This window comes from Balaenoptera borealis (assembly GCF_965194805.1).
Source record: "Balaenoptera borealis genome assembly, chromosome: 8".
In the NCBI taxonomy this organism is placed as follows: domain Eukaryota; kingdom Metazoa; phylum Chordata; class Mammalia; order Artiodactyla; family Balaenopteridae; genus Balaenoptera; species Balaenoptera borealis.
The window spans coordinates 30922689-30946391 of record NC_138865.1 but is presented as its reverse complement, the minus strand read 5'-3'; the positions used below and the strand labels follow the sequence as shown (position 1 = coordinate 30946391).

The window sequence follows — 23703 nt, the reverse complement described above, 5'->3', positions numbered from 1 at the left end:
TTGGAAATCAAGCCCTTGTTGGTTGCATCATTTGCAAATATTTTCTCCCAGTCCGTATGTTGTCCTTTCATTTTGTTTATAGTTTCCTTTACTGTACAAAAGCTTGTATGTTTGATTAGGTCCCATTTGTTTATTTTTGCTTTTATTTCTATTGCCTTGGGACACTGACCTAAGAAAACATTGGTACTATTTACGTCAGAGATTGTTTTGCCTGTGTTCTCTTCTAAGAGTTTTATGGTGAGGTGGCTTTCTTCTGGCATATATCAGGGTAAGCTAGGGCTTCCCTGGTGGCGCAGTGGTTGAGAATCTGCCTGCCAATGCAGGGGACACGGGTTCGAGCCCTGGTCTGGGAGGATCCCACATGCTGCGGAGCAACTGAGCCCGTGAGCCACAACTACTGAGCCTGTGCGTCTGGAGCCTGTGCTCCGCGATGGTGAGAGGCCCACGCACCGTGATGAAGAGTGGCCCCAGCTCACCGCAACTGGAGAGAGCCCTCGCACAGAAACGAAGACCCAACACAGCCAAAAATAAATAAATAAATTTATAAAAAAAAAAAAGATAAAATCAATCAGTTCAATTTAAAAAAAATAAAATAAAATAAAATAAAAGGATAAGCTGTCTCTGAGATTATATTACATTGGTTTGGGTGCATGGACAGGAGTGCATCTGTCTGCCATGCACCCTAAATACCTATAGGGTGAGCTCCGGACCTGAAGCACATGACTCATCTTCCAGTCATTTTCCCAATTACCCTGTGGTATGCTTGAAAACCTCTGCTTATTTTATTGGCATACTCTACCTTTCACTTTGTCCTTGAGGAGGGATCAGTTAAGAGCTAAGGAAGAGCAGTTTTGAAGAAGAGTCGAAGGTCAGGGCATTTTTCTAGAAGGAGCTGTGCATAAGAAAGAAGAAGGGCAGGTGGTGGAAATACCAGAACTTAGCCTCACACTACAGCTATGGCCAAGGGAGAGAAGTTCAAAATAAATAATGTTTGATGTGCATTAGACAAATGAAGTTTATTTGGATTTGAACTCCTGCCTTCTCTTTTGTGTTTTTTAATGTTCTTAATCATTCAACCTGAATGGCTTACCTTCCTCTCAGAGCTTTGAACATTTTAATGATTCAGTATCCTTCTTTTTTAGAAGAGAGAGAAGAGAAAAATCCCTTGAGCAGTGGAAAGAGATCCCTGGGGAGCTCTTGTGTATGCTGCAGCAAATGCTTTATTAGCTAAAGTTCCCACTGATGGAAAATTCAGACATAGGAAAAGCTCCTACATATTGGAAGAAAATTTGAGAGTTTCCAAAAAATATCGTCAGAATGGAATGCAAAATTACTGTGGCAACACTCTTTCATCCATATGTACCCAAGTAATAATAAGTGAAATGGTCAGTGAATTACATCGCCAATAAGTTTTCTATCCTTAGATGAAATAAATAATAAATACATGAGTCACTTATTAAAGGAAGCTGACTGTGATATCTAGGGTCTTTTGAAAACCCTCCCCTGTCAAACAGTACAGGGCACCTTTAAACTGAAAGGAATTAAATCTCTCCCTGTATGAGTTTCCTAGGGCTGCTGTAACAAAGTACTGGAAACTGAGGGGCTTAAAACAACAGAAATTTATTCTCTCATAATTCTGGAGGCTGGAAGTCCAAAATCAGTGTCTTGGCAGGGCATGGGCAGGGCAAGGGTCTCGGGAGAATCTCTTCCAGGTCATTCTCTTAGTTTATGATGTTGTCAGTAATTCTTGGAGTTCTTTGGCTTGTAGATCATCACTCCAATCTCTGCCTCCACTGTCATGGGGTGTTCTCCCTCTGTGTCTTTATTTCATCTTCCCTCTGTGCATGTCTCTTCTCTTCTTGTAAGGACCCAGGTCATATTGGATTAGGGTCCACTGTCATGACCTCATCTTAACTTGATGACTTCTGCAAAGACCAGATTTCCAAATAAGTTCACATTCACAGGTTCCGGAGTAAGAACTCCAATATATCTCAACGTGAACATGACAGTGGCCTGGAAGGACAGAGGTGGCTATAGTCAAACGATGCTTATCGTAAAGGAAAAGAGGCACTTTCTCATTTTGTTTGTTGTGCCCACTTTTTGTAAGGGAAGAAGAAGATTAATCTGGAATTGATGAGAAATTGATAAGAAATGCTCTGGACACCATGGCAAATGGAATGTGAGAAAATGAGCAAACAACACCCCTGAGTACTACAAGGAGTGGCGTCTAGAAAGGGAGGCTGGAGTTTGTGTCAAGGTGAAGAACCGTGGTTGGTGTCTGACATTTACTGAGTGTTTATTGTGAGCCAGGCATGGTTTTAAGCATTTCAGGTGCATCATATCATTTAATCTTTCTCCATGAGTGTCTTCATTTTACAGACGAAGAAACTGAGGCTCAGAGTTACACAATGGTCAATTTCTGTGTTACTCTGGAATATTCTAAGGTATGATTGAAGTAGCCCTTTATTTTCCTGTTTATTATTATGATTAATTACGTGCAGTGAGATAGATTCCCAGAGCACAGAGAAGAAAGAGAGGATGAGAGGGAGGAAGACTGTACAACGCAATCGTGTTCTTGGTGGGGCAGAGGCAAGTCTGGGTCACCTTAGGGCTGGGTTTAGGAGGTGAGGGTGCACCCAAGGGCAGTGGTCAGAAAAGACCTGGAGAACTGCTGACCTCAGGATCCTGAATGGACACCTATGTGCTGTGGTTTTGCTGTTGTCCCAGCCCAGGCTGTGGCTCTGTTCTTAGGGATCTGCCATCTTTGCTCAAGGTTCCACATAGAAACAAAGATGCTGGATTGTTTGGTGCCTTTGTGAATTCTGTCTCCCTACTGGGAGTGAGATGTAGAATAGACACAGATGTTCCTGCCAGGTTTGGAAGCCAGCGATGAGGAGTTCAGCGTTGGACAAAACGCATTCCCTGCTTCATAAAGGGGTGTGGACTTGCTCAGCTCAGGACCTGGGGCGTCTTGGTTCAGGGAAATGAGAGACAGAGCAGTTCCAGGCCAGGCTTTGCTTTTCTGCCCTCTTATCTGGACACAACCTCTCTGAGCATCAGTTTTTCCTGAGTCTTTGTCCTTTACTGGTCCTTTCCTCAGTCATAGGAAGCCCTCAAGATGCATCAAGATGTATATTATTCCCTAAATCAATCTGAACCCAATGCTTGGTCCTCAAGAACTACCTTAGGCCAAGAATCAACCAGGGAAGGGGAGGAAGGATGAAAGGAGGATGCAGGGGAGAGGTGCACAGGTAAGGGTCCTAGCTCAGCTGTCACCTGCAGAACAGAAGCAAGTGGCCTTGATTGTTCACACCTCACTTTACCTGCCTCCAGGTTGGAGCCTGAAGAGCTTGACTGGATTCACTTCTCTCTATTAGAAAGTTGTTAGGTCATTTTCAAATTTCATTTTAATTTATTTTCTCATTTACACTTACTTTGGTTTTGCTTTCTGCTTTTTTCTCCTGATTTTGGCTTTATTACTTTCAAGTAACACTTTTCTTTCAATCACCATTTTCTTCTTAATGCCAGTTTACGTTGTTTGCTAAGGGCTGATTTTGTTACCTTCACTCCTGTTTTGTCTATTTGACAGCCCCCTGAGATGATCTGTTTACTGCACTGTGTTCCCCAAGAAACAGTGGGGAAGCTGCCTAACAGACAGTCTCCTGGGAGACTTTCCGCTACCCGTTTTCAGTGGGAAACAGTTTCAGTCAGAACTGGCTCGCTCATCATAGCTGGGTAATATAAGCATCCAAATCACAGGGGGTGGGAGCACGTGGCCTCTCGGCGTTTATCTTGATTGAATCATGGGTGTGTAACTTTCCGTCGTTCAGCTCTTGATTTGTATTAATGATTCAGAGTTCATTACCTTAAATAAAAAAGGTGTTCCTGCTGGCAAGAGCTAGATAAGATTGTGGGCAATTTGAGACTCTCACTGTGTGAAGTTGATGATGACTCTATTCCCTGGTAAGAACTGAGAAATTCTGTCCTGTCCTGCCACCGCGTGACACCAAACAAGGTACAGTCGCAATGGGCTTTGTGTCACTGACATGAAATTGAGGGTGGGCGTGGTGGCACCCACCCAGAGTGCCCAGGAAATCTGCAGCAGTGGCTGGGACGAGTAGAGTTTCCCAGTACCACCGGGAGTTCATAGGCAGGAAACTTTCTGTTTCTCATTGTATCAGTCTGGGTCTCATTGCTAACATTTCACCTAAATGAAAATGCACTTTTACTTTGTTTAAATTTTTCTTGTGGTAAAATATACATAACATATAATTTACCCTTGTAAGTATTTTAAGTGGCATTAAGTGCACTCACATTGTTGTGTCACTATCACCCCACTATTCATCTTCAGAATTTTTTTGAGAGGTAAAACAACTAATATTTACTGTGTATATTTTTTATACAATTTTTAAAGGTTACACTCCATTTTCAGTTATTACAAACTATTGGCTATATTCTTCGTGTCGTACAATGCGTCCTTGTAGCCTCTCTTACACCCAATAGCTTGTACCTCCCACTCCCCACCCTTTTTTTGCCCCCCTCCCCCCGCTAAACACTAGTTTGTTCTCTATATCTGTGAGTCTGCTTCTTTTTTGTTATATTCACTAGTTTGTTATAGGTTTTAGATTCCACGTGTAAGTAATATCATACAGTGTTTGTCTTTCTCTGTCTGACTTCTTTCATTCAGCACACTGCCCTCCAAGTGCATCCATCAGAACTTCTTTCATCGTCCCAAACTGAAACTTGCTACCCATTAAAATCTAACTCCCCATTTCCTTTCTTTCTCCAGGCGCTGGTAATCACCATGTTACTGGCTTTATAAATTTGAATAGATACCTCATATAAGTGGAATCATATAATTTTTGTTCTTTTGTAACTAGCTTATTTCACTTAACGTTTTCAAGGGTCATCCATTCTGTGGCATGTGTCAGAATTTCCTTCATTTTAAGGCTGAATAATATTCCACTGTATGTATATCCCAGATTTTTTTAATCCATTCATCTGTTGGTAGATATTTGGATTGTTTCCACCTTTTGGCTATGGTGGATAATGTTGCTGTGAACATGAGTGTACAGATATCTCCTTGAGACCCTTCTTTCAACTTTTTTGGATATATACCCAGAAGTGAAATTGCTGGATCATATGGTAATTCTATTTTTAATTTTTTGAAGAACTGCCATAACAGTCTTGCAAGTGGCTGCACTGTTTTACATTCCTACCAGCAGTGCACGAAGTTTCCTATATATCCTTGCCGACACATCTTATTTTCCATTAAAAAAAAAAATAGCCAATCTAAAGGGAGTGAAGTAGTATCTTAACTGTGGTTTTGATTTGTATTTCCCTAACAAACATCTATTTCTGTGCTTATTGGGCATTTGTGTATCTTCTTTAGATAAATGTTTATTGCAGTACTTTGTGCATTTTAAAATCAGATTGATTTTTTTGTTGTTGAGATGTACAAGGTTCTTTATATATTCTGGATATGAACCCCTTATCATATATATGATTTGCAAATATTTTCTGTTGTTCCATTGGTTGCCTTTTTCACTCTGTTGATAATGTTCTTTGATGTATCCAAGTTTTAAATTCTGTTGTTGTTTTGATATTTCTTCTTTTTCAATGTAAGCATTTATAGCTATATGTTATATTGTTATCTATTTTGGCTTATGTTGTCTGTACTTTTGGTTTCATATCCAAGAAATCATTGCCAAATCCAATGTGATGAAATTTTTATACTATGTTTTCTTCTAAGTGTTTTATAGTTTTAGGTCTTATGTTTAGGACTTTGATCCATTTTGAGTTAATTTTTGTATATGGTGTAAGGTAAGGGTCCAATTTTATTCCTTTACATGTGAATATCCAATTTTCCCAGCACCAATTGTTGAAAAGACTGTCCTTTCTGAATACATGGTACCCTTGTTGAAAATGATTTGTAGATCACTTTGTGAAACATTGACATCTTAAAAATATTAAGTTTTTTAATCCATGAACACAGAATGGTTTTCCATTTATTTGTGTCTTTAATTTCTTTTAGCAATGTTTTGTAGTTTTCAGAGTACAAGTCTTTTGCCTCCTTGACTAAGCTTATTCCAAAGTATTTTATTCTTTTTGATAATGTTGTAAATGGAATTGCTTTCTTCATTTTATTTTTGGATTGTTCCTTACTAGTGTATTGAATTGCAACTGATTTTTGTGTATTGATTTTGTATCCCGAAACATTGTTCCCTGATTAGTTCTAACAATTTTGGGGGGGGGGTGGTGGATCTTTAGGGTTTTCTACATATAAAATCATGTTGTCTGCAGAGATAATTTTACTTCTTACTTTACAATTTGGATGTCTTTCATGCCTAATTTCTCTGGCTAGGACTTGCAGTATTATGTTGAACAGAAGTGACAAAATCTAGCATCCTTGTCTTGTTCCTGATCTTAGAGGAAAAGCTTTCAACCTTCACCAAAAATTATCATGTTCAGCGTGGGTTTTTCATATATGGCTTTTTATTATGTGGAGGTAGTTTCTTCTATTCTTAGTCTCTTGAGTGCTTTTATCATGTAAGTGTGCTGACTTTTGTCAAGTGCTCTTTCTGTATCAGTTGAGATGATCCTGTGCTTTTCCCCTTCATTTCATTAATACTGTATATGACATTGCTTGTTTTCTATATATTGAACCACCCTTGCATTCCAGAAATAAATCCCACCTGGTCATGGTGCATAATCCTTTTAACATGCTGCTAAATTTGATTTACCAGTATTTTGTTGAGGATTTTTGCATCATTGTTTATAAGGCATGTTGGTCTACAGTTGTCTTTTCTTGTAGTGTCTATGTGGCTTTGGTATCAGAGAAATGCTGGCCTCAGAATGAGTTAGAGAGTGTTCCTTCTCCTTTAAGTTTTGTAAGAGTTTGAGAGGATTGGTGTTGGTTCTTCTTAGTTCTTCTAAATATTTGGTAGAATTCGTCCATGAAGTCATCTGGTCCAAGGCTTTTCTTTGCCAGGAAACTTTTGGTTACCAATTAAATCTCCTTACTCGGTCTATTCAAATTTTCTGTTTCTTTTTGATTTAGTTTTGGTAAGTTATGTGTTTCTAGGAATTCATCCATTTCACCTGGATTATCCAGTTTTTTAGTGTACAGTTCATAGTAATCTCTTATAATCCTTTTATTTCTGTTAAATATGTAGCCATGTCTTTGTCTTTATTTCTGATTTCAATTATTTGAGTCTTCTTTTTTTTTATTTTCCTTAGTCAATCTAGCTAAAGATTTGTCAATTTTGTTGATTTTCAGAGAACCGACTCTTGGTTTCATGGATTTTTTCTATTGTTTTTCTAGTCTCTTTGTTTATCTCTGCTCTAATCTTTATTATTTCCTTCCTTCTTTGAGCTTTCAATTTAATTTGTTCTTCTTTTTCTAGTCCCTTAAGGTGTAAGGTTAGGTGGCTGATTGTGATATGTTTCTTCTGTTTCAATGTAAGCTTTTACATTATATTTTCCTCTAAGTACTGCTTTCCCTGCATCCCATGAGTTTTGGTAAGTTGTGCTTTCATTTTCATTTTCATTTCATTGTTTTCTTGATTTCCTTTAGTTCTTTGTTGGTGTATTCCTTTAACGTTTTGAGCATACATAAGATAGTTGTTCTAAAATCTTTTTCCAGTAAGTCCAAAACCTGTTTCTTGAGGTATGGTGTCTGGATATTTATTTTGTTCCTTTGAATGAGCCTAGTCTTACTGTTTCTTTGTCTGCCTGGTGATCTTTTGTTGAAAACTGGGCATTTTACAAAACAGCCACCTCTCCCAGTCTTCTTATACTTGCTCTACACAGGGGAAGACCTTTGTAATCAGCCTAATGTGATGTCTTAGGGTCTTTTCAGACCTGTGTTGTCTCTGGACCAGTGCGTGTGTTTTTTTTCCCCAGTTCACCTATTTATACATCTGCTTTTAAATGTCTTGCTTTTCTAAGAGTCTCACTCTTGCTTACTCTTGGGGCCTTAGCTGTCCTATTGTACTCCTCAATCAGTAATCTCTTGTCCTTGGTGTCTGTGGGTCTATAGTTACCTTTGCAACCGTTTTTACAAATCATACCCGCTGCTTCCCATGGCTCCCTTATTCTGAGATCTGAGCCATTTTTGTTTGTCTGAACTCTGAGTTAGGTGTCAAAAGACCAGTCCTTAGGCAGCCCACAGACAGGTTAGAACATTGCAGATCAGTCTGCTCTCTCTCAGGTTTGCAAAAGGGGGCTGGGGATCTGGCTGCCACTTTCCTCAAGCTGCACTAAAAAGTGACTAAAAAATGCCACAGGTTTCCTACCCTTTTAAATGTGACATTTTTTTGATGGTGCGTTCGCTTGGTTGTGGTAGATCTTTGACTCATTTCTAGAGTTTCTATAATGCCTTTTTAGTCTGTTTCTGGTTATGTACTTCAATCAAAACAGGAACATATTCTCGTCACTGCTGGAAGAAAAGAGTCTTTACTCTGCCAACCTGTCACGTGTGATGGATCAAAGGGCCCTTAGGACTGCACGTGGACACTGTCACTTTTTACAGAGAACCAATTGACCTTGTATAACTGGAGATGCTTCCCCTCAAACACAGCTCTGCTCCCTCTGCTGAGGGTGGTGTCAGTCTCTCCCGATGCTGCTGGAAATGGAACACTGCATGCCTGGACACCCCACAAAAATAAAGGGTACTGACGTGCTCCCAGGCCAATACTTGTTCAGGAAGTGAGAGAAGTACTGTAGATATAAAAACATGCCAGTTTCTAAGGCAGCCTTCACTCCACATAGGAAGTACATGGCCAGGATTTGATTTGATAAAAAATTAGTATCACAGTTAGAAACCAGACCTGACCCTGAGCTCCCTTAATGACTTCCTCTAATGTCTCCCTGTTGACCCACCCAGGCCTTATCTTATCCTGTGTCTGGCTATCATTGGCTCTGCCGGTCCCCTAAGCCCTTCCCTGCCCCAGGATCTCCTCTCTCTAGGTGCATTTCAGGTGACCTACACTTACCAATTTCTATCAGATGTTTCCTGAGGGCCATCTGGATGTGATCCTAACAACCCGGGCTGAGTGATGCCACTTTGTGGATTCACTAAATGACACATTTCTGTGGGTCACGTCCTCCCAGCCCAGCGGCCCTAACAAGCACCAGCACGGAAGCTGCTGGCAAACGCTGGGAGGAGCCCTTAGTACTGCAGGGAGCTGCCGGGGGCAGCCTCTCAGGGCCCCACACCCAGGGCTCATCCCAGGAGACACTCCTGAGGAGGGGAAGGCAGGGCTGTGCCCTTGAGGAAGGAGGGACCGCTCACCTCTCTGACCTCGGGCTGGAGAAGGACGAGGGCTCAGGACCGCGGAAGACGGCAGGGAGCTCGCCCTCCCTGAGAGCTCGGTGCCAGGCGAGGAGGTGAGACCCTGCTCACTGCCCCTCCCTCCGGAATGCAGTCACTGCTACTGAGAACTCTACCCCAGCCCTGATTTCATTGTGGCTGGTTAGAAAAAAGGGAAAACAAACAAAACTAAAACCAAAACCTGACTCTGCACCAGAAGATAAATGAACTTCCATGTGTATGTAGCACCTTTTAAGGATTTGTCTAATTCCAAATGAAATGATCTCTATTTTAACTCATTACTGATTACTAATTTTCTTCATTTCAGATACAGTCTATAACAATAGATTCCCGTCTGTGTTCTGAAGCAAATCCCCCAGCCTCGCCTCCCACCCCTGTGGGGCCTGGGGAGAGGGGAGGCATCTTCCCCCAGAGAAGGTGGGCATATGCCCCCCTCTCCCCCGTGCCTCCCTGGTCACCCCCTTGCCTGGGGACTGCGGTCTCCCTTCCTTACTCTCACACTCAGGGCCCCTCACAGAGTGGCCCTGACCTGACTCCCCAGACTCTTCTCACCATCCTGTTTCCTAAACTTCAGCCAAGTTCCGCCCAGCATCCTGCTTGTCCGGAGAGTGTACCGCCTTCTTCCAAGTCCAGGCCTCTGCATGGAGGTTTGCTCTACCAGAAATGCCCCTCCTCTTGTGGCAACAGTTTAAATTCCTCGTTATTAAATTACAAATCTGCAGCCTCCTCCTCCTAGAGCGTTGCCTGATTTCCCAGCAAACGTATCTGCTGCAATTCCCTGCAGAATCACGTCAGGTCAGGGGCCACTTGGTGCTAGTTTCGGTTCCTGCATCCCAGCCCGTGCATCCCTGAGCGCACAGCTCCGTCTCATTTGTCTCTGCCGTGGGTGTTTCCTCATCAGTTAGTCTCCGTAAACGTTGTGAGTGAAGTATTTTCTACATTTCCGGGTATAAGCAGCTGCCATCTCATAAGATAACTTTCTTAAAAGAAGTGATTCACGGTGTATAGAGCATATTGTAGTTTAACCAGTGGTGGGGGGCAGGGTTGATACAAGTTTCTTCTCATTATTCCTAATACCAGCTCACCAGAGTGATGCTTAAAGGCAAGGACAGTTATGCTAATTTTTGCAGAATAATTTTTAATTCACAAAAACCATTAATTCTAAGACTGAAAAGTTGTATGTGAGATAAGCGTATGGTTACTACATCCACAAGCAAATTTTTACAGCCCTGGGACATTATGATGCCCTTAAATCCTCCTGGAACAGGTTGAAAGTTAAACTGCATTGAGGATTTCTGAATTGCTGATACTATGATATACTATAGTTTTTTTTTTTTTAATTTTATTTATTTATTATTTATTTATTTATTTATTTATTTATGGCTGTGTTGGGTCTTCATTTCTGTGCAAGGGCTTTCTCTAGTTGCGGCAAGCGGGGGCCACTCTTCATCACGGTGCGTGGGCCTGTCACTATCACGGCCTCTCTTGTTGCGGAGCACAGGCTCCAGACGCGCAGTCTCAGTAGTTTTGGCTCACGGGCCCAGTTGCTCCGCGGCATGTGGGATCTTCCCGGACCAGGGCTCGAACCCGTGTCCCCTGCATTGGCAGGCAGATTCTCAACCACTGCGCCACCAGGGAAGCCCCCATAGTTCTATAGTTCATCTAAATTAATAAAATGAGATTTAAAAATCACATTCAAAATTGAGCAAAAGCCAAACTAACTCTTTTCGTATTAATTAAATGATAATAATGAGAAGTATGATTGTCCCTTTTGTAAAACATACCAAAATTGTATGTTAGATTACATTCACTTAGCACAAAATGTCTTTCAAAAATAAATTGTAAGCACTAAACAATCTGAAGGATACGCCTGTATAGTTTTAGTTGCATATCTGCGTGTATCTGACTGACATGCCTGACAGCTTGTAATTCATGTTTTAAAAAATGATTCAGTATTTTAAAAGAATATAGCAGAAGGATAGCTTCTTATGCCTAAATCACCTGTTGTGCAAGGTCCTCACTCTGGTGCATTTTACACAATAGGGTTTTATTAGTCATAAACCATGGCTGACAGTCATAAGCGCCGGTGTAAATGGGGAGAATGAAAATAAAGATTGGGCCTGAGAAACTGAGCTATTGTGAGCCAAGGTCCAGGAAGCAGACTCTCTAATAGCTTATTGGGTGTCTAGGAGCCAACAGAACCTTCTAGATAGTCTGTATAGGAAATCATCTAGCTTTCCCAAACTACATACATTTGGAATTAAAATTCCATTTGCTGCCAGTATCATTGTAAATGGGGGAGTAAGTCCCCCTTGTAGGGTCTTTAAGGGCCACTGCAATATTTCTGCAGAAGAAATTACAGGGTTTATTATACTCACAGGTCCTAGAGGAGAAGACAGGGCGCACCTCACCATTCAGCAGCCACCTAGCAGGTGGGGAGTCGAGAGAGAGTGAGGACCTTGGGCAAGTCTGGGTGGAGCAGAAACAAGGCTTGAGGAGATTTCATTGTTTCTTGGAATGTCTAGGTCACAGTCGGGGAGGGCAAAAAGGGAATCTTGCGGCAGGAACCAGCCTGGGCACACCCACGCACCTGGTCCCCTGGGTGTTGAGGCAGCAGGAAAATAGGAAATTTTAAAAAAAATTTACAATCCAATCATCTTAACTCTTTATTCTCATTTTCAACCTTATTTTCCAAAATATACAATCCTTAGTTCTCCGAAAGTTAGGGAGAGGAAACTGGCTTCCTATTAGTTAACGGTGATGCAACATTGAAACACTGGACATCCTGCTGAGGTTTCCATGGTGTCCGCTGGGCTCTGCAGCACCCAGCTCCTGGAGCTTTTCAGACTCCTCAGTGAATTCATTATTGTTTAAAAGAAAAGAACACCCCGTCTTTCTGTTTTTGTTCCTTCTGTCACTGTTTTTATTCTACCTTGCCTCATTCTACAAACCATCGGCCATGGAACTCCTGTATAGTTTTTCATTGTACGTAAAACACCAATACATCTTCCATCGTGGAGGTAGTCAGGGCAATCACTGTTACCTCTCTTTTGCACAGAAAAATGGAGGTTCATGGAGATTAAGAGATGTATACAAAGTTGGAATCACAACAGGTCAGGAACTCTAATTTAGTTCTTTGGACTTAAAAAAATATTGTTTTCTCCACAAATTCATCACTGCCTCACTAAGTTTATATGTGCAGCAAACATGGACAGAAGGCTCTTAGGTCTGGGCATTCATCACTACCTCCAGGGAGGGAGCCCAGGGGCAGCGGTGCTGAGCGCTCTCACTGCCCTCAGTCTCCCCCTTTGCTCCCCTGAGCTCAGGTAGGACCCTGCGGGCAACTCATATGGTCCCCCAGGGCTCTCCTAATGGGTCCAACATTGAAGCCAGGACACAGACCCCGTGGGGCCTGTAAACTGCCTGCCCATCTGCACGAGGATGACAGGCAGACTCAGTGATGGGACAGGCAGAGCCCACACAGAAACAGTAAGGAAGTCACCTGCTCCTCTGTGCTTCATTGAACCTTTGAGAGACAGGCACGGAACCGAAAATGCCATCCTTGTATCAGGACACCTACCACACTTATGTCACTTTCAAACACAAAGTCAAAGAGACTTTATGTCACTCAAAAACACAAAGTAAAAGCTTCTTCAAGACAGGAGGTGAACAGGAGAATTCTATCTTTGAATATTCCTACAATATTTGTAGTGAGTATTTAACATGAAAAAAGTAGTCAAAGTATTTTTCTTAAAATCACCTCCTATGCAGCTATAAAAATCTTTAAGAAAAGTAGTCCAGGATAGAAATATAATAGAGACTGCACACATTCATGAATTTATCTGCCTCCTAACAAGTCCAGCTTGTGAAGTGTAGAGCATTTTATATGTTAGAGGCACAATTATAAATCGCTAAAATACCCGCTTGATCACACTGCAGTACATTGTCATTGCTTTACTTGAATGCTCACCTAATATTTTTCTCTGAAATGTACTCAGAGCAGAGACAGTTATACAATGAAAGTGAGAAATTGTAAGAGCATAACACTGTCTTAGAAATAGTCCATGTAGAAACCACTTACCCCAGCACAGTCTTGCCACATGTTTTATGTTCTGTCCACAGAGGCAGCCCATGGCAGCTCATAGTAAGGCGGTCAAAGAGAGTGTGCTGTCCTTTCTCTCTTACCTACTCAGACATCAACATTTTCTCCTGCTCTTTCTGTGTCAGCTGCTCTCAGGTGAGAATAAAGGAGGTGAAAATGTGAGCTTTCCTAGGAAAGCACTGCCTCTGTCTCCCATCCTCTTCAGAGCCTTACACGGCGCCTGCTGGCAATTGTGGTTCAAGTAATATTGTTGGATGAATAAACGGATGAGAGACCCTGACTTCAAAGAGTCACTTTGTTGTACAACAGAAACTAACACAGTATTGTGAAGCAATTATACTCCAATAAAGATCGATTTTAAAAAATAAATAATTAATTATTTTTTTTTTAAAAAGAATGCCACAAAGGGTAGTTCCATTTCAGAAAGACACTTCTTAAGATTGAAAAGTCTTTGAGATTCACAGTAAATCAATATTTCGATGCCATGGTGGCCCCTTAGACACTATGGGGAAGACTAGAAGGGATATTTTGAAAGACACTGACCATTTCTAGTATATTTCAAATCGTACCTCATGGTTTGCCCAGTGATTATAAATTTGATGCTGTTCATCATATAGTCCTTCTTTATAGTGAGGCGAGCGGGGGCTACTCTTCGTTGCAGTGCGCGGGCTTCTCATTGCGGTGGCTTTCTCATGTTGCAGAGCTTGCGGGCTCTAGAGCACAGGCTCAGTAGTTGTGGCGCACGGGCTTAGTTGCTCTGCAGCACATGGGATCTTCGTGAATCAGGGCTCAAACCCGTGTCCCCTGCATTGGCAGGCAGACTCCTAACCACTGCGCCACCAGGGGAGTCCCTGTAGTTTGTCTTTTATAGACGTTTATTCATCTGTAGTAGCCTGTAGTAGTCAGGTGTTAAGTTTAAAGCATTAATTCTGCTATCTTGCTTTTTAGCATTTTTGTGAATGAGATAAATCTTTGCTTTTACTTATTTGTAAAGAGTATATTATATTACATTATATATTTGCATTTCTGAAATTTTTATAGCTAAGACATGATAAAAACAGGGGAAGATCTGCTAAACTAAAATGGGGAATTTTCTTCTAAAACTTCGATCTAATGTCTGTGAAATAATCCAGAAGAGAAGTAATAACAAGCAGTTTTCTTTATACACCAGGGAACATCAGTGAACTCTTCCTTGCATTTCAACCAGTCAGACTGATTGAATTCATATTTAGGTGAGAGTGATTACGCTGTCGAGACAATTAAGTGAGGTGATCTAAGCCAAGTGCTTGGCTCAGGGCGTCATTTATGGGAAGCTCTCCACAAACACACAACATCATTATCATTATTATTTCATGAATAATTTGATAATATATTTGCTCCTGGCTTGGATTCTTCTCTCTTGGATACTTTTGCTAGCACAAAATTTTTTTTCAATTATTGTAAATTTCACTAAATTTTGGAAACTGATGATCTTTTGTTGCCTAATGGTAAAATACCATCGGATTCTGATTTGAAATGGTACATAGAAAAACTCCTCTCTCATGCAGTTTAAGAAGTGATTAGTTAGCAGTGTGCAAAACATTCAGGTAGAAATAGTGCCTCCAGGAGTCTCTATTTCAGAATTCCCCAGATAAGGGTCAACTCCCTACTCCCTCATGTCAACCGACATGTTCATGTTATTGTAGCATGGTTTGTCATCCCGTTGGTTTGGAAGGAAACTAGGATGGTAGAAAGAAAGATGCAGTCCAACTTAAGTAGAACCTGTTTTTAAAAAGTGACCCTGTGATACTAGCCCATTAAAAGCTCCCTTAGAAACCTCTGACATCCCCAGGGTCAAACGTGCCTCATTCAGTGGCTGTTTCATTATCTCAGTCCAGTGGGTGTCATCCTAGGCACAAGCTCCACCATCACCTTTATTTTTGTTCTTCACTCTGTCCAGATCAGAAGCTGCAAGTTGTTAGGGAACCAAAAGTGCAGCCCCACTAGAAATGGGTAAAAAAAAACCCCAAATGTTTGTTTAGATGATATTATCTATCAGAGCTGGAGAGACAAGAAGCCAATCATGAGAGAAGAAGTCTCTGCTGTATATTAATGTGAACTTTTCTGGAACAACATGCTCTCTTTAGCTTTTCCACATGTCTATAATCACTAAGGGCTTGTCTAGCTACATGAAAAAAACAAAACCAAAAGCCCCACAACTGCCTAGAAGCTTATCAGTATCAGAAGGGTACATCATTTTAAGTCCATTCAGTATAACACCATGCAGCTGTTAAAAAAGAATGAGCAACACTGAGATGTTCTGACATGGAAAGATCTATAAGACTTGAGTGGTTTAAATGGAAACAGGAGGTTGGAGAATAATTTGCAAAATATGATTCCATTTCTGTTAAAATGCATGAAGACAGCTCATGAGTGTTTGCACAGATTAAAAATATGTATGACGATGATGGTAAAGGACTAGAAACACATCCACTGATGGTGACCCCTGGGAAGAGGGTGGGCAGGTGGGTAAGAGATGATTTACATGTTTTACTCTGTACACTTAGTCTTGGAATATTTTATAAGAATGCGTTGATGTCTATAAAGTAAATAATAATAAGAGCAGATGTTTAGCACTTACTATGTGCCTGGCACTGTTCCTCAAAGCATGCTTCTGAAGTGAGTACTGTAATCATTTTACAGATGGAAAAACCGGGACACAAATGGGCTGAGAAAATTGTCCAAGACCCCCCATTTAGTGATTGACAGTGAGGTAAACAAATTTATTCAATAGCATAAAGAGGGTTGGATCACATGAGCTCTAAGATCTCTCTTATTTTTTTTAAACGTTCGTTGTTGTTCTATTTTATTTTTGGCTGTGTTGGGTCTTTGTTGCCACCCATGGGGTTTCTTTAGATGCACCCAGCTGGGACTACTCCTCGTTGCAATGCACGGGCTTCTCATTGCAGTGGCTTCTCTTGTTGCGGAGCACGGGCTCTAAGCATGTGGGCTTCAGTAGTTGTGGCCCACAGGCTCAGTAGCTGTGGCCCACGGGCTTAGTTGCTCTGCGGCATGTGGGATCTTCCCGGACCAGTGCTCGAACCCGTGTCCCCTGCCTTGACAGGTGGATTCTTAACCACTGCACCACCAGGGAAGCCCTCTAAGATCTCTTGAGTGATCATGTCTCAAAGGGCTAAGAGGCTGGGCTATGGATTCAGATGTCCCTTGTAATAATCCAGCTCTGAAACTGGCTAGTTGTTCACCGGGGGCAGGTAACTGAGTCCTTCTGAGCCAGTTTCCTTATCTGTACAAGGTAGAGTAGGCACTGCCTCACAGCATTACAAGTGAGGACATATAGGGAGGAATGCCTAGAGACCCAGTTGGACCCTCAGAGTTGGTATGGAGATTATTTTAATCTCAAAACATTTGGGAATCAACAGATGCAGAAAGAGCTTTCCTTATTTGACTAAAAGCAGACATTTCTGAGAAATGAGGCTTCTATGATTCCCTCTTCAAGACAGGTCTACTCCCAGGAGAGAACTCAAGAGTAAACCTACCACAAATCCCCTCTCTGGGGAGATTCGCATAGAAGAAGGAAAGACCCCTTGAACGTGCAGACACAAAATAATCACAAAATTACTTATCGTTCATTTATTCTTCTAAAAGAATAGAAGTCCTTTCTTCCACTTTCCTTTTCTCTGCTAAGTTAGATATATAAACCTCTAACTTTAAACATTTAGTGAGATAGTTACTTCTCGTTAGCTCCCATATATATGAATAAACTTCTTCTCCTGTTAAACTATCTTTTGTCATTTTAATTTGCAGGCCCCTAATTACTAAACCTAATAGGGCAGAAGAAAAGTCTGCTTCCTGACACTAGCAATTGGTTGGTGAATGATACCATCATTGCCTGTGACTCTGAAATCACAAGATCATAGATTAATCTGCATATCTAAAGAGTCCAACCTGTACTCTGAGGTTAAAAATAAGATCATCAAAGCATACTGAAGTATGGATATAAACATTTTGAAATGATAAAGATCTGGCTGTACACATAACATGTTTCTTCAATTCTGTAAAATTTTATGTAGGTGGAAATTTTACTGCAGAAACAAACTCAAAGACTGAAATTACATGAATAGAATATGGTGTAGCAAAATTTAGAGCTGAGCAAATGTGACATATAGTTAACGAGATGCATGCTTTTTATTATGTCACATTTTAATTAAAAATGAATGGTAATCAGTTCACAATAGTGACTTCAGTTGATCCTGCTTCTAAATGGTTAAAGCAAAAATAAGCTCCTGATCTGCTCTTCAGAAGATTAACTATGGCCATGGTAGATCTTTTTCTCTTTCCCTTTTGGAAGAGAAAAGGGGAGGGTGTCCCCAGGTGACAGGGACTGGAGTCTTGTGGGCCCAGCACACTTCCCTGTTGGGAACAGGAAGGAGGAAGTATTTGCTTACGTTTCCCCCAGTGCCTGGAACCTAAGCTGCAGCTTCCCTAGAACATTGTTAATGATGAGAAGGATCTCATGGCAGAGGGATGGTGGCCGCCGTGCCTAAACCAGGAACCTGATGCCTTCCCTGTCTTAGATTGTGGAGTTTCCTACCAGAAAATCTGAAAAGAAAGGATTTATGGGAAGCAGTAAATGCAGAAGTAAAAGACAATTTTTTTTTAAGCAGATATTCATTTTTAATTAATTAATTAATTATTTATTTATTTATTTTTGGCTGTGTTGGGTCTTCGTTTCTGTGCGAGGGCTTTCTCCAGTTGCGGCGAGCGGGGGCCACTCTTCATCGCGGTGCGCGGGCCTCTCACTATCGCAGCCTCTCTTGTTGCGGAGCACAGGCTCCAGACGCGCAGGCTCAGTAGTTGTGGCTCACGGGCCTAGTTGCTCTGCGGCATGTGGGATCTTCCCAGACCAGGGCTGGAACCTGTGTCCCGTGCATCGGCAGGCAGAGTCTCAACCACTGCGCCACCAGGGAAGCCCAGACAATTTTAATAAACCATAAAAATGGTTAAGTTGGTGCTGGGGGAAAGAGTGGCTTCTGTGTTCTTTAAGCTTTTCTGTACTATTTGAATTTTCTAGCCAAGTGTGCCTATGTCTATTATTTATTTTTTATGTCACCAGGGATTTTCTGACTAGTGAGACCACAGACTACATTTTTTTTCATTGTTATTTTCTATCAAAAAACAATGTAATACATGCCATTTTTAAAAAGGAAACAAAGAAGAATTTCTAATCATGCATCAATAAAAAACAAAAGAGCACAAACATACATATATATTTTAACATATTGAGCAGATCAATATGTTAAAATATATAAATGTTTGCATAGTGACCTGAAATAAATAGATCATAGTCATAGACCTTTTCATATGCATTCTATAGTAAGTCTTCTGAGAGATGAACTTTAATCTTTCCATCCAGAACTTTGGAGTATCTGAGATTTTGCCCTATTTGCAACAAGTTAAGCTGCCATTTTCCATGGATGCAGGTAGAAGACAGAAGACTTATGGGTCAGAAACAAAGGACTCTATTACTTACTTGGTTACTCATAAACCACTGCAGCCAGCATGGGCATCCGAATATTTGCCTTGGTTCTCCTTGACCCTGAGTCACACAGGGGCTGTGTGGATAGGCCCAGATGGATGCCTGCACACACAGTGGGTTATAAGACAAGAGTTCAGGGCATCAGAATCTTTTGGGAGGTAAGCATGCTTGCCCTTACCTCTGGAAGAAGACATTATCTTGCAAGGCTGTTTTCTATCTAAACATCCTTGGAAAGATAACTGAGAATAAAGGGCTGTCGGTGCTTCTGTTTGTAAGATGTGCAGAAATGTGAGAAACCCATGGAGAATTGTCTTACCTCTGCTCTGACTAACACACAGCCTTTTACTTTTCTTCTGAAATGGTAATTTTATGTTGCAAAGGACTTATTTCACATTTACTTAAACTTAGTTTTCAAATATATATTTCTTTGTCCTATTCTAAGATTAACTTCTCTTGTGTAAGAGTTAATTTTGAAATTACAGTGTGAACCATATGACCCTAATCATTTTGGTTTAACAGTATTGCTAACTCAAATTTAAAATGCTGAGAAAAAAGCATCTCTATTTTGTCACTAAAACTACCGAAACAGCTTTAAATACACAATTAGTTTAAAAACAGCTGTGTGATCTTGACATATTTTTTTTAAAGAGCTTTTTGATGTGGACCATTTTTAAAGTCTTTATTGAACTTGTTACAATATTGCTTCTGTTTTCTGTTTTGCTTTTCTGGCCCTGAGGCATGTGGGATCTTAGCTCCCTGACCAGGGATTGAACCTGCACCCCCTTCATTGGAAGGCAAAGTCTTAATCACTGGACCACCGGGGAAGTCCCGATCTTGACCTATTTTTAAACATATTTGGCTAAATCCTATTTAAGTTAACACTTCCTCTGAAATCGGAATTGTGACAAACACTGTAAGAGAGCTACTATTTTTTGCATAAATGAGAGCAAAATCTTGTGGTAGTAAGTATGTTTCCCTTACAAACATAGTGTAGGATAAATCTAAATATTCTGATTTGAGAAGAAACTTTTGAATGGAGGAATTTTTCATTCCACTGTTGCAGGATTGTCTACTTTTCCCTAATATTAAAATGGACAGTTAGCCTCTTGAAAGAGGTTAAAAATCCATACGGAATGTCTCAGAAGGGTTTAGTTGTTCAGTGGCTTTCACTCTTCCTCACAAATTATTTAAAAATGGAATTTTTGTTCAAGATGTCTACCATTAGCGTGAAATTTATTTTCCAGTTTTATTGAGACGTAATTGACACATGACACTGTGTAAGTTTAAAGTGTACAACATAATGATCTGATGTATGTATATATTGTGAAATGATTACCACAATAAGTTTCGTTAACAAACATCACTTCACATTGTTACACATTCTTTTTCTTGTGATGACAAGTGTGAAGTTTGATGCTTACCTGGTTCTCTTCTTTTGGACTTTGGCAAATCTAAGAATTAATCCTACCACACATAGCCTATACTAGTCTACCCAAATCTAACAGTTACTACAGACATTAACACATTTATTTGTTTGTATGTTTTATTGAGCGCAAGATAATAATCTCATTCTCAGAAGCAATGAAATCACCGAAAGAGCCAAATCTTGAGAAAGCCTCGTAGAGTTGCCCTGTTACTAGATAAAGCGCTTGGAATATATAAGTATGTTGTGTCACGCGTCTTCCTGTGACCTGTGATTGTTACTTGAAAGTGTGGAAATGCAGAACAGATCTCCTGTTATTATGAAAGGCCCATCTGTGACAGGTGGAAAGGAGGACGCTATCTTAAGAGCTTGTTCTGTGCAGTTCTCATGGAGGTGACTTGTGTCCTATAGGGAATGTCTCCAGGCTGCATTCCACTCTGGGTTCTTTGCCTCTGGCAGTTCTCTGTGATCACTCCTATACTGGGGTCCGCCACGCCACTCCCAGGCTCCATGATTCACTGGAAGGACTCATAGGAATCAGCCTAGCGTTATATTCACAGCTGTGATTTATTACAGCAGCAGGACACAAAGTACAGTCAACAAAGGAAAAGGCAAGTGGACCAAAGTCTGGAGGAAACCAGAGGCAAGCTCCCTCGAGTCCTCTGCCAGTGGAACCACACAGGACACGCTTAAGTCCTCCAGCCATGAGGACAACATGTGTGAAATGTTGCCAACCAGGGGAGCTTAGCCTCAGCCTAGGAGCCCAGGCTTTTATGGGGGATGGTCATGTAGGCACCCTCTCCCTGGTACATATCAAAATCCCAGATTCCAGAAGGAAAGCAAGTGTTCAGCACCAACCACATTGTTTGCATAAACATCTTAGGCAGCAGTGAGCCACTCTTATCAATTCTGGGAGTGGTGAAAGCCCTCCCAAAATTCAGGTTCCTAGACACCAGCAAGCCTTTCTCAGGATGGTGACTCAGGCCTGCGATGTTATCACTGTTATCTCTTTTGGTTCTGATTTTTTTTCTTCCTTTCCTTCAGTCTTTCTTACCTTCAATCTTATATTCTATTATTTTAATAAGATGATCTGATTTAACACCCTTAGTTTCTTACATGAAAATACCAGCATGGTCCTGCGCTAAGGTGGACAGAACACACCAAGTCCTTCTGAAGCTCTGGAGGCTCTGCTCCCGAGGAGGGCACGACCAAGGCCCTTCATTCATTACCTAACAAATGGTCATTCCCTAGTAAGGCGCTTAATCTGTCCCATTTCAAAAATAAGTGATGCCACATTTCAAAAATAAGGACTCAGGGTAATTTCCCTGAGTCCTTAAGAGTGAAGACTCATAGAGGACACCTCTGAACTGGCCCTCTCTATAGGAGAGAACAAGGAGCCTGCGCTAGAAAGAATGGAAAGGCCTAGAAATGACCAATTGGCCCTGAAAATTGAGTCAGTGAAAAAGTGTCTGTTAGGCACGGACGGTGTGGAATGTGGTTAAGGATGGTCTGAATTAGCTAGGAGGTACCATCGTGGTCCTTCTCAGACACATACTCTTCCGGGAATTCAACTGGCAGACACAATTAAACTTGAAAACTTCCTGAATTTCAACAGTGCCACCGAGTGCCTTCTGCTTGCCAGAACTAGACTGGTCAGTGATGGTCTGAGGAGAAACTTAAACTACTTTGGAAATAAGGCAGACTTAGAGAGTGGTAGCGAACATGGCACCCACCTAGCATCCAAACCTTGTGAGACCCTGAGGGTCATGAGTATAACGGATTGTGGCTGAGCCGTAAGGGACTCACCGATCTAAGTCACTCAGCAGGGCCACCACAGGCCAATCCAGAAGCTAAGAGTATTATTTTCCTCGGGCTACAGTAACAAAATGACACATTCAGATGGTTAAACAACAGAAATTTATTTTCTCACAGTTCTGGTAGCTAGAAGTCCCAGATCGAGGTGTTGGCAGGGTTGGTTTCTTCTGAGGCCTCTCTCCCTGGCTGACAAATGATTGTCTTCTTGCTGTGTCCTCACATGGTCTTTCTCCGTGTGCACACTTCCCTGGTGCTTCTCTGTGTCCAGATTTCCTCTTCTAGTAAGGACACCAGTCAGATTGGATTAGGACCCACCCTAATGGCCTCCTTTTACCTTAATCACCTCTTTAAAGACCCTTTCTCCAAATACACTCACATTCTGAGGTACTGGGGGTTAGGGCTTCAACATAACAGTAGGTTAAAGGAATTCCCTACCATTTGAAGTAGTTTAATGTTGAACTAAACACATATTGGTATCACTTTAAGTCAATGGAACTTCTTAATGAGAAATCTTCCTAAATTTTGTACAAATGACCCAATTTGCATATTACTATTTTCAACATATACAGGAGGCCACTGGGTTAGTGCTATTCTCCCAGTAGTCCTGAAACAGTCTAGACTCACAGTTAAATACTTTAATTCCTTTAATTTCATTGATTTATTTAATTCCTTGAAGCTGCTAATAGAATATGCCCACTACCCAGCACTCCTTTGAGGCATTCCTTAATAACACTAACCATACTTCATTTTCTTCTTTTGTGTTACTCTTGAAGTTTAGAAGCCAATTCATTTGTCAGAACTAAATTTGTGCCATGTATCAAATAACATACTTTTATTTGCAGTGTTCTAGTATTGTTTTCAACAGCCATATATTGATTTTGAGACAGGCTGGGACCTGGGACCCTTTGCTGGGACCTGGGGCCCTTTGCTGCAGTGTTGCAGTGCTTGCACCTCGACACACCTCTCCTCGAGCAACAAAATAACAAAGAAACTGTATGGGACTAAAAATAACGACGTGCATGCCCAGTTGGGGCAAATTCTGGACAAAAGATACAAAGAGACCAAAAAACCCAACTGCCACTTTTGAAGATCCCAGAGCAAAAGCAGGGTACTGCACGTGCCCCCTGCACACAACACCACCTAAGCGGTGGGCAAACCACCTAAGCCACCCTTCTGGCCCGAACCCTGGACACACCCCTGCCCTCACGCCATATAACAGGGGTCCCCAACCCCCAGGCCGCAGCCTGGTAGGAATCAGGCTGCACAGCAGGAGGTGAGTGGCAGGGGAGCGAGTAAAGCTTCACCTCCTGCTCCCCATCGCTCACATTACTGCCTGAAACATCCCCCCACCCCACCCCCTGCCGGTCCGTGGAAAAATGGTCTTCCATGAAACCTGTCCCTGGTGCCAAAAAGGTTTGGGGACCACTGCCATATAAGCAGCAAGCTCGCCCCCGCTTAGGGAGCACGCAAGCAAAGGATCCTGTTGTTTGTTC

General features: G+C 41.5%; 1 protein-coding gene across 5 annotated transcripts in view; it reads left to right on the top strand.

The window, feature by feature from the left end:
* The window catches only part of LOC309634350 (contactin-associated protein-like 3), a 98103-nt gene that overhangs the window by 67331 nt on the left and 7069 nt on the right, over positions 1–23703 (top strand). Inside the window, exon 4 of one of the 5 annotated variants that reach the window (XM_082404301.1) lies at positions 16119–16183. The exons of 2 other annotated variants lie outside the window; for them this stretch is intronic. In XM_082404301.1, coding sequence (XP_082260427.1) covers positions 16119–16181 — 63 coding nt within the window. In that variant the 3' untranslated portion in view covers positions 16182–16183. Of the gene's footprint in view, positions 1–9641; positions 9752–16118; positions 16189–23703 lie in introns of all 5 variants that reach the window. 2 more of the 5 variants (XM_082404300.1, XM_082404298.1) reach the window with 2 other exon arrangements.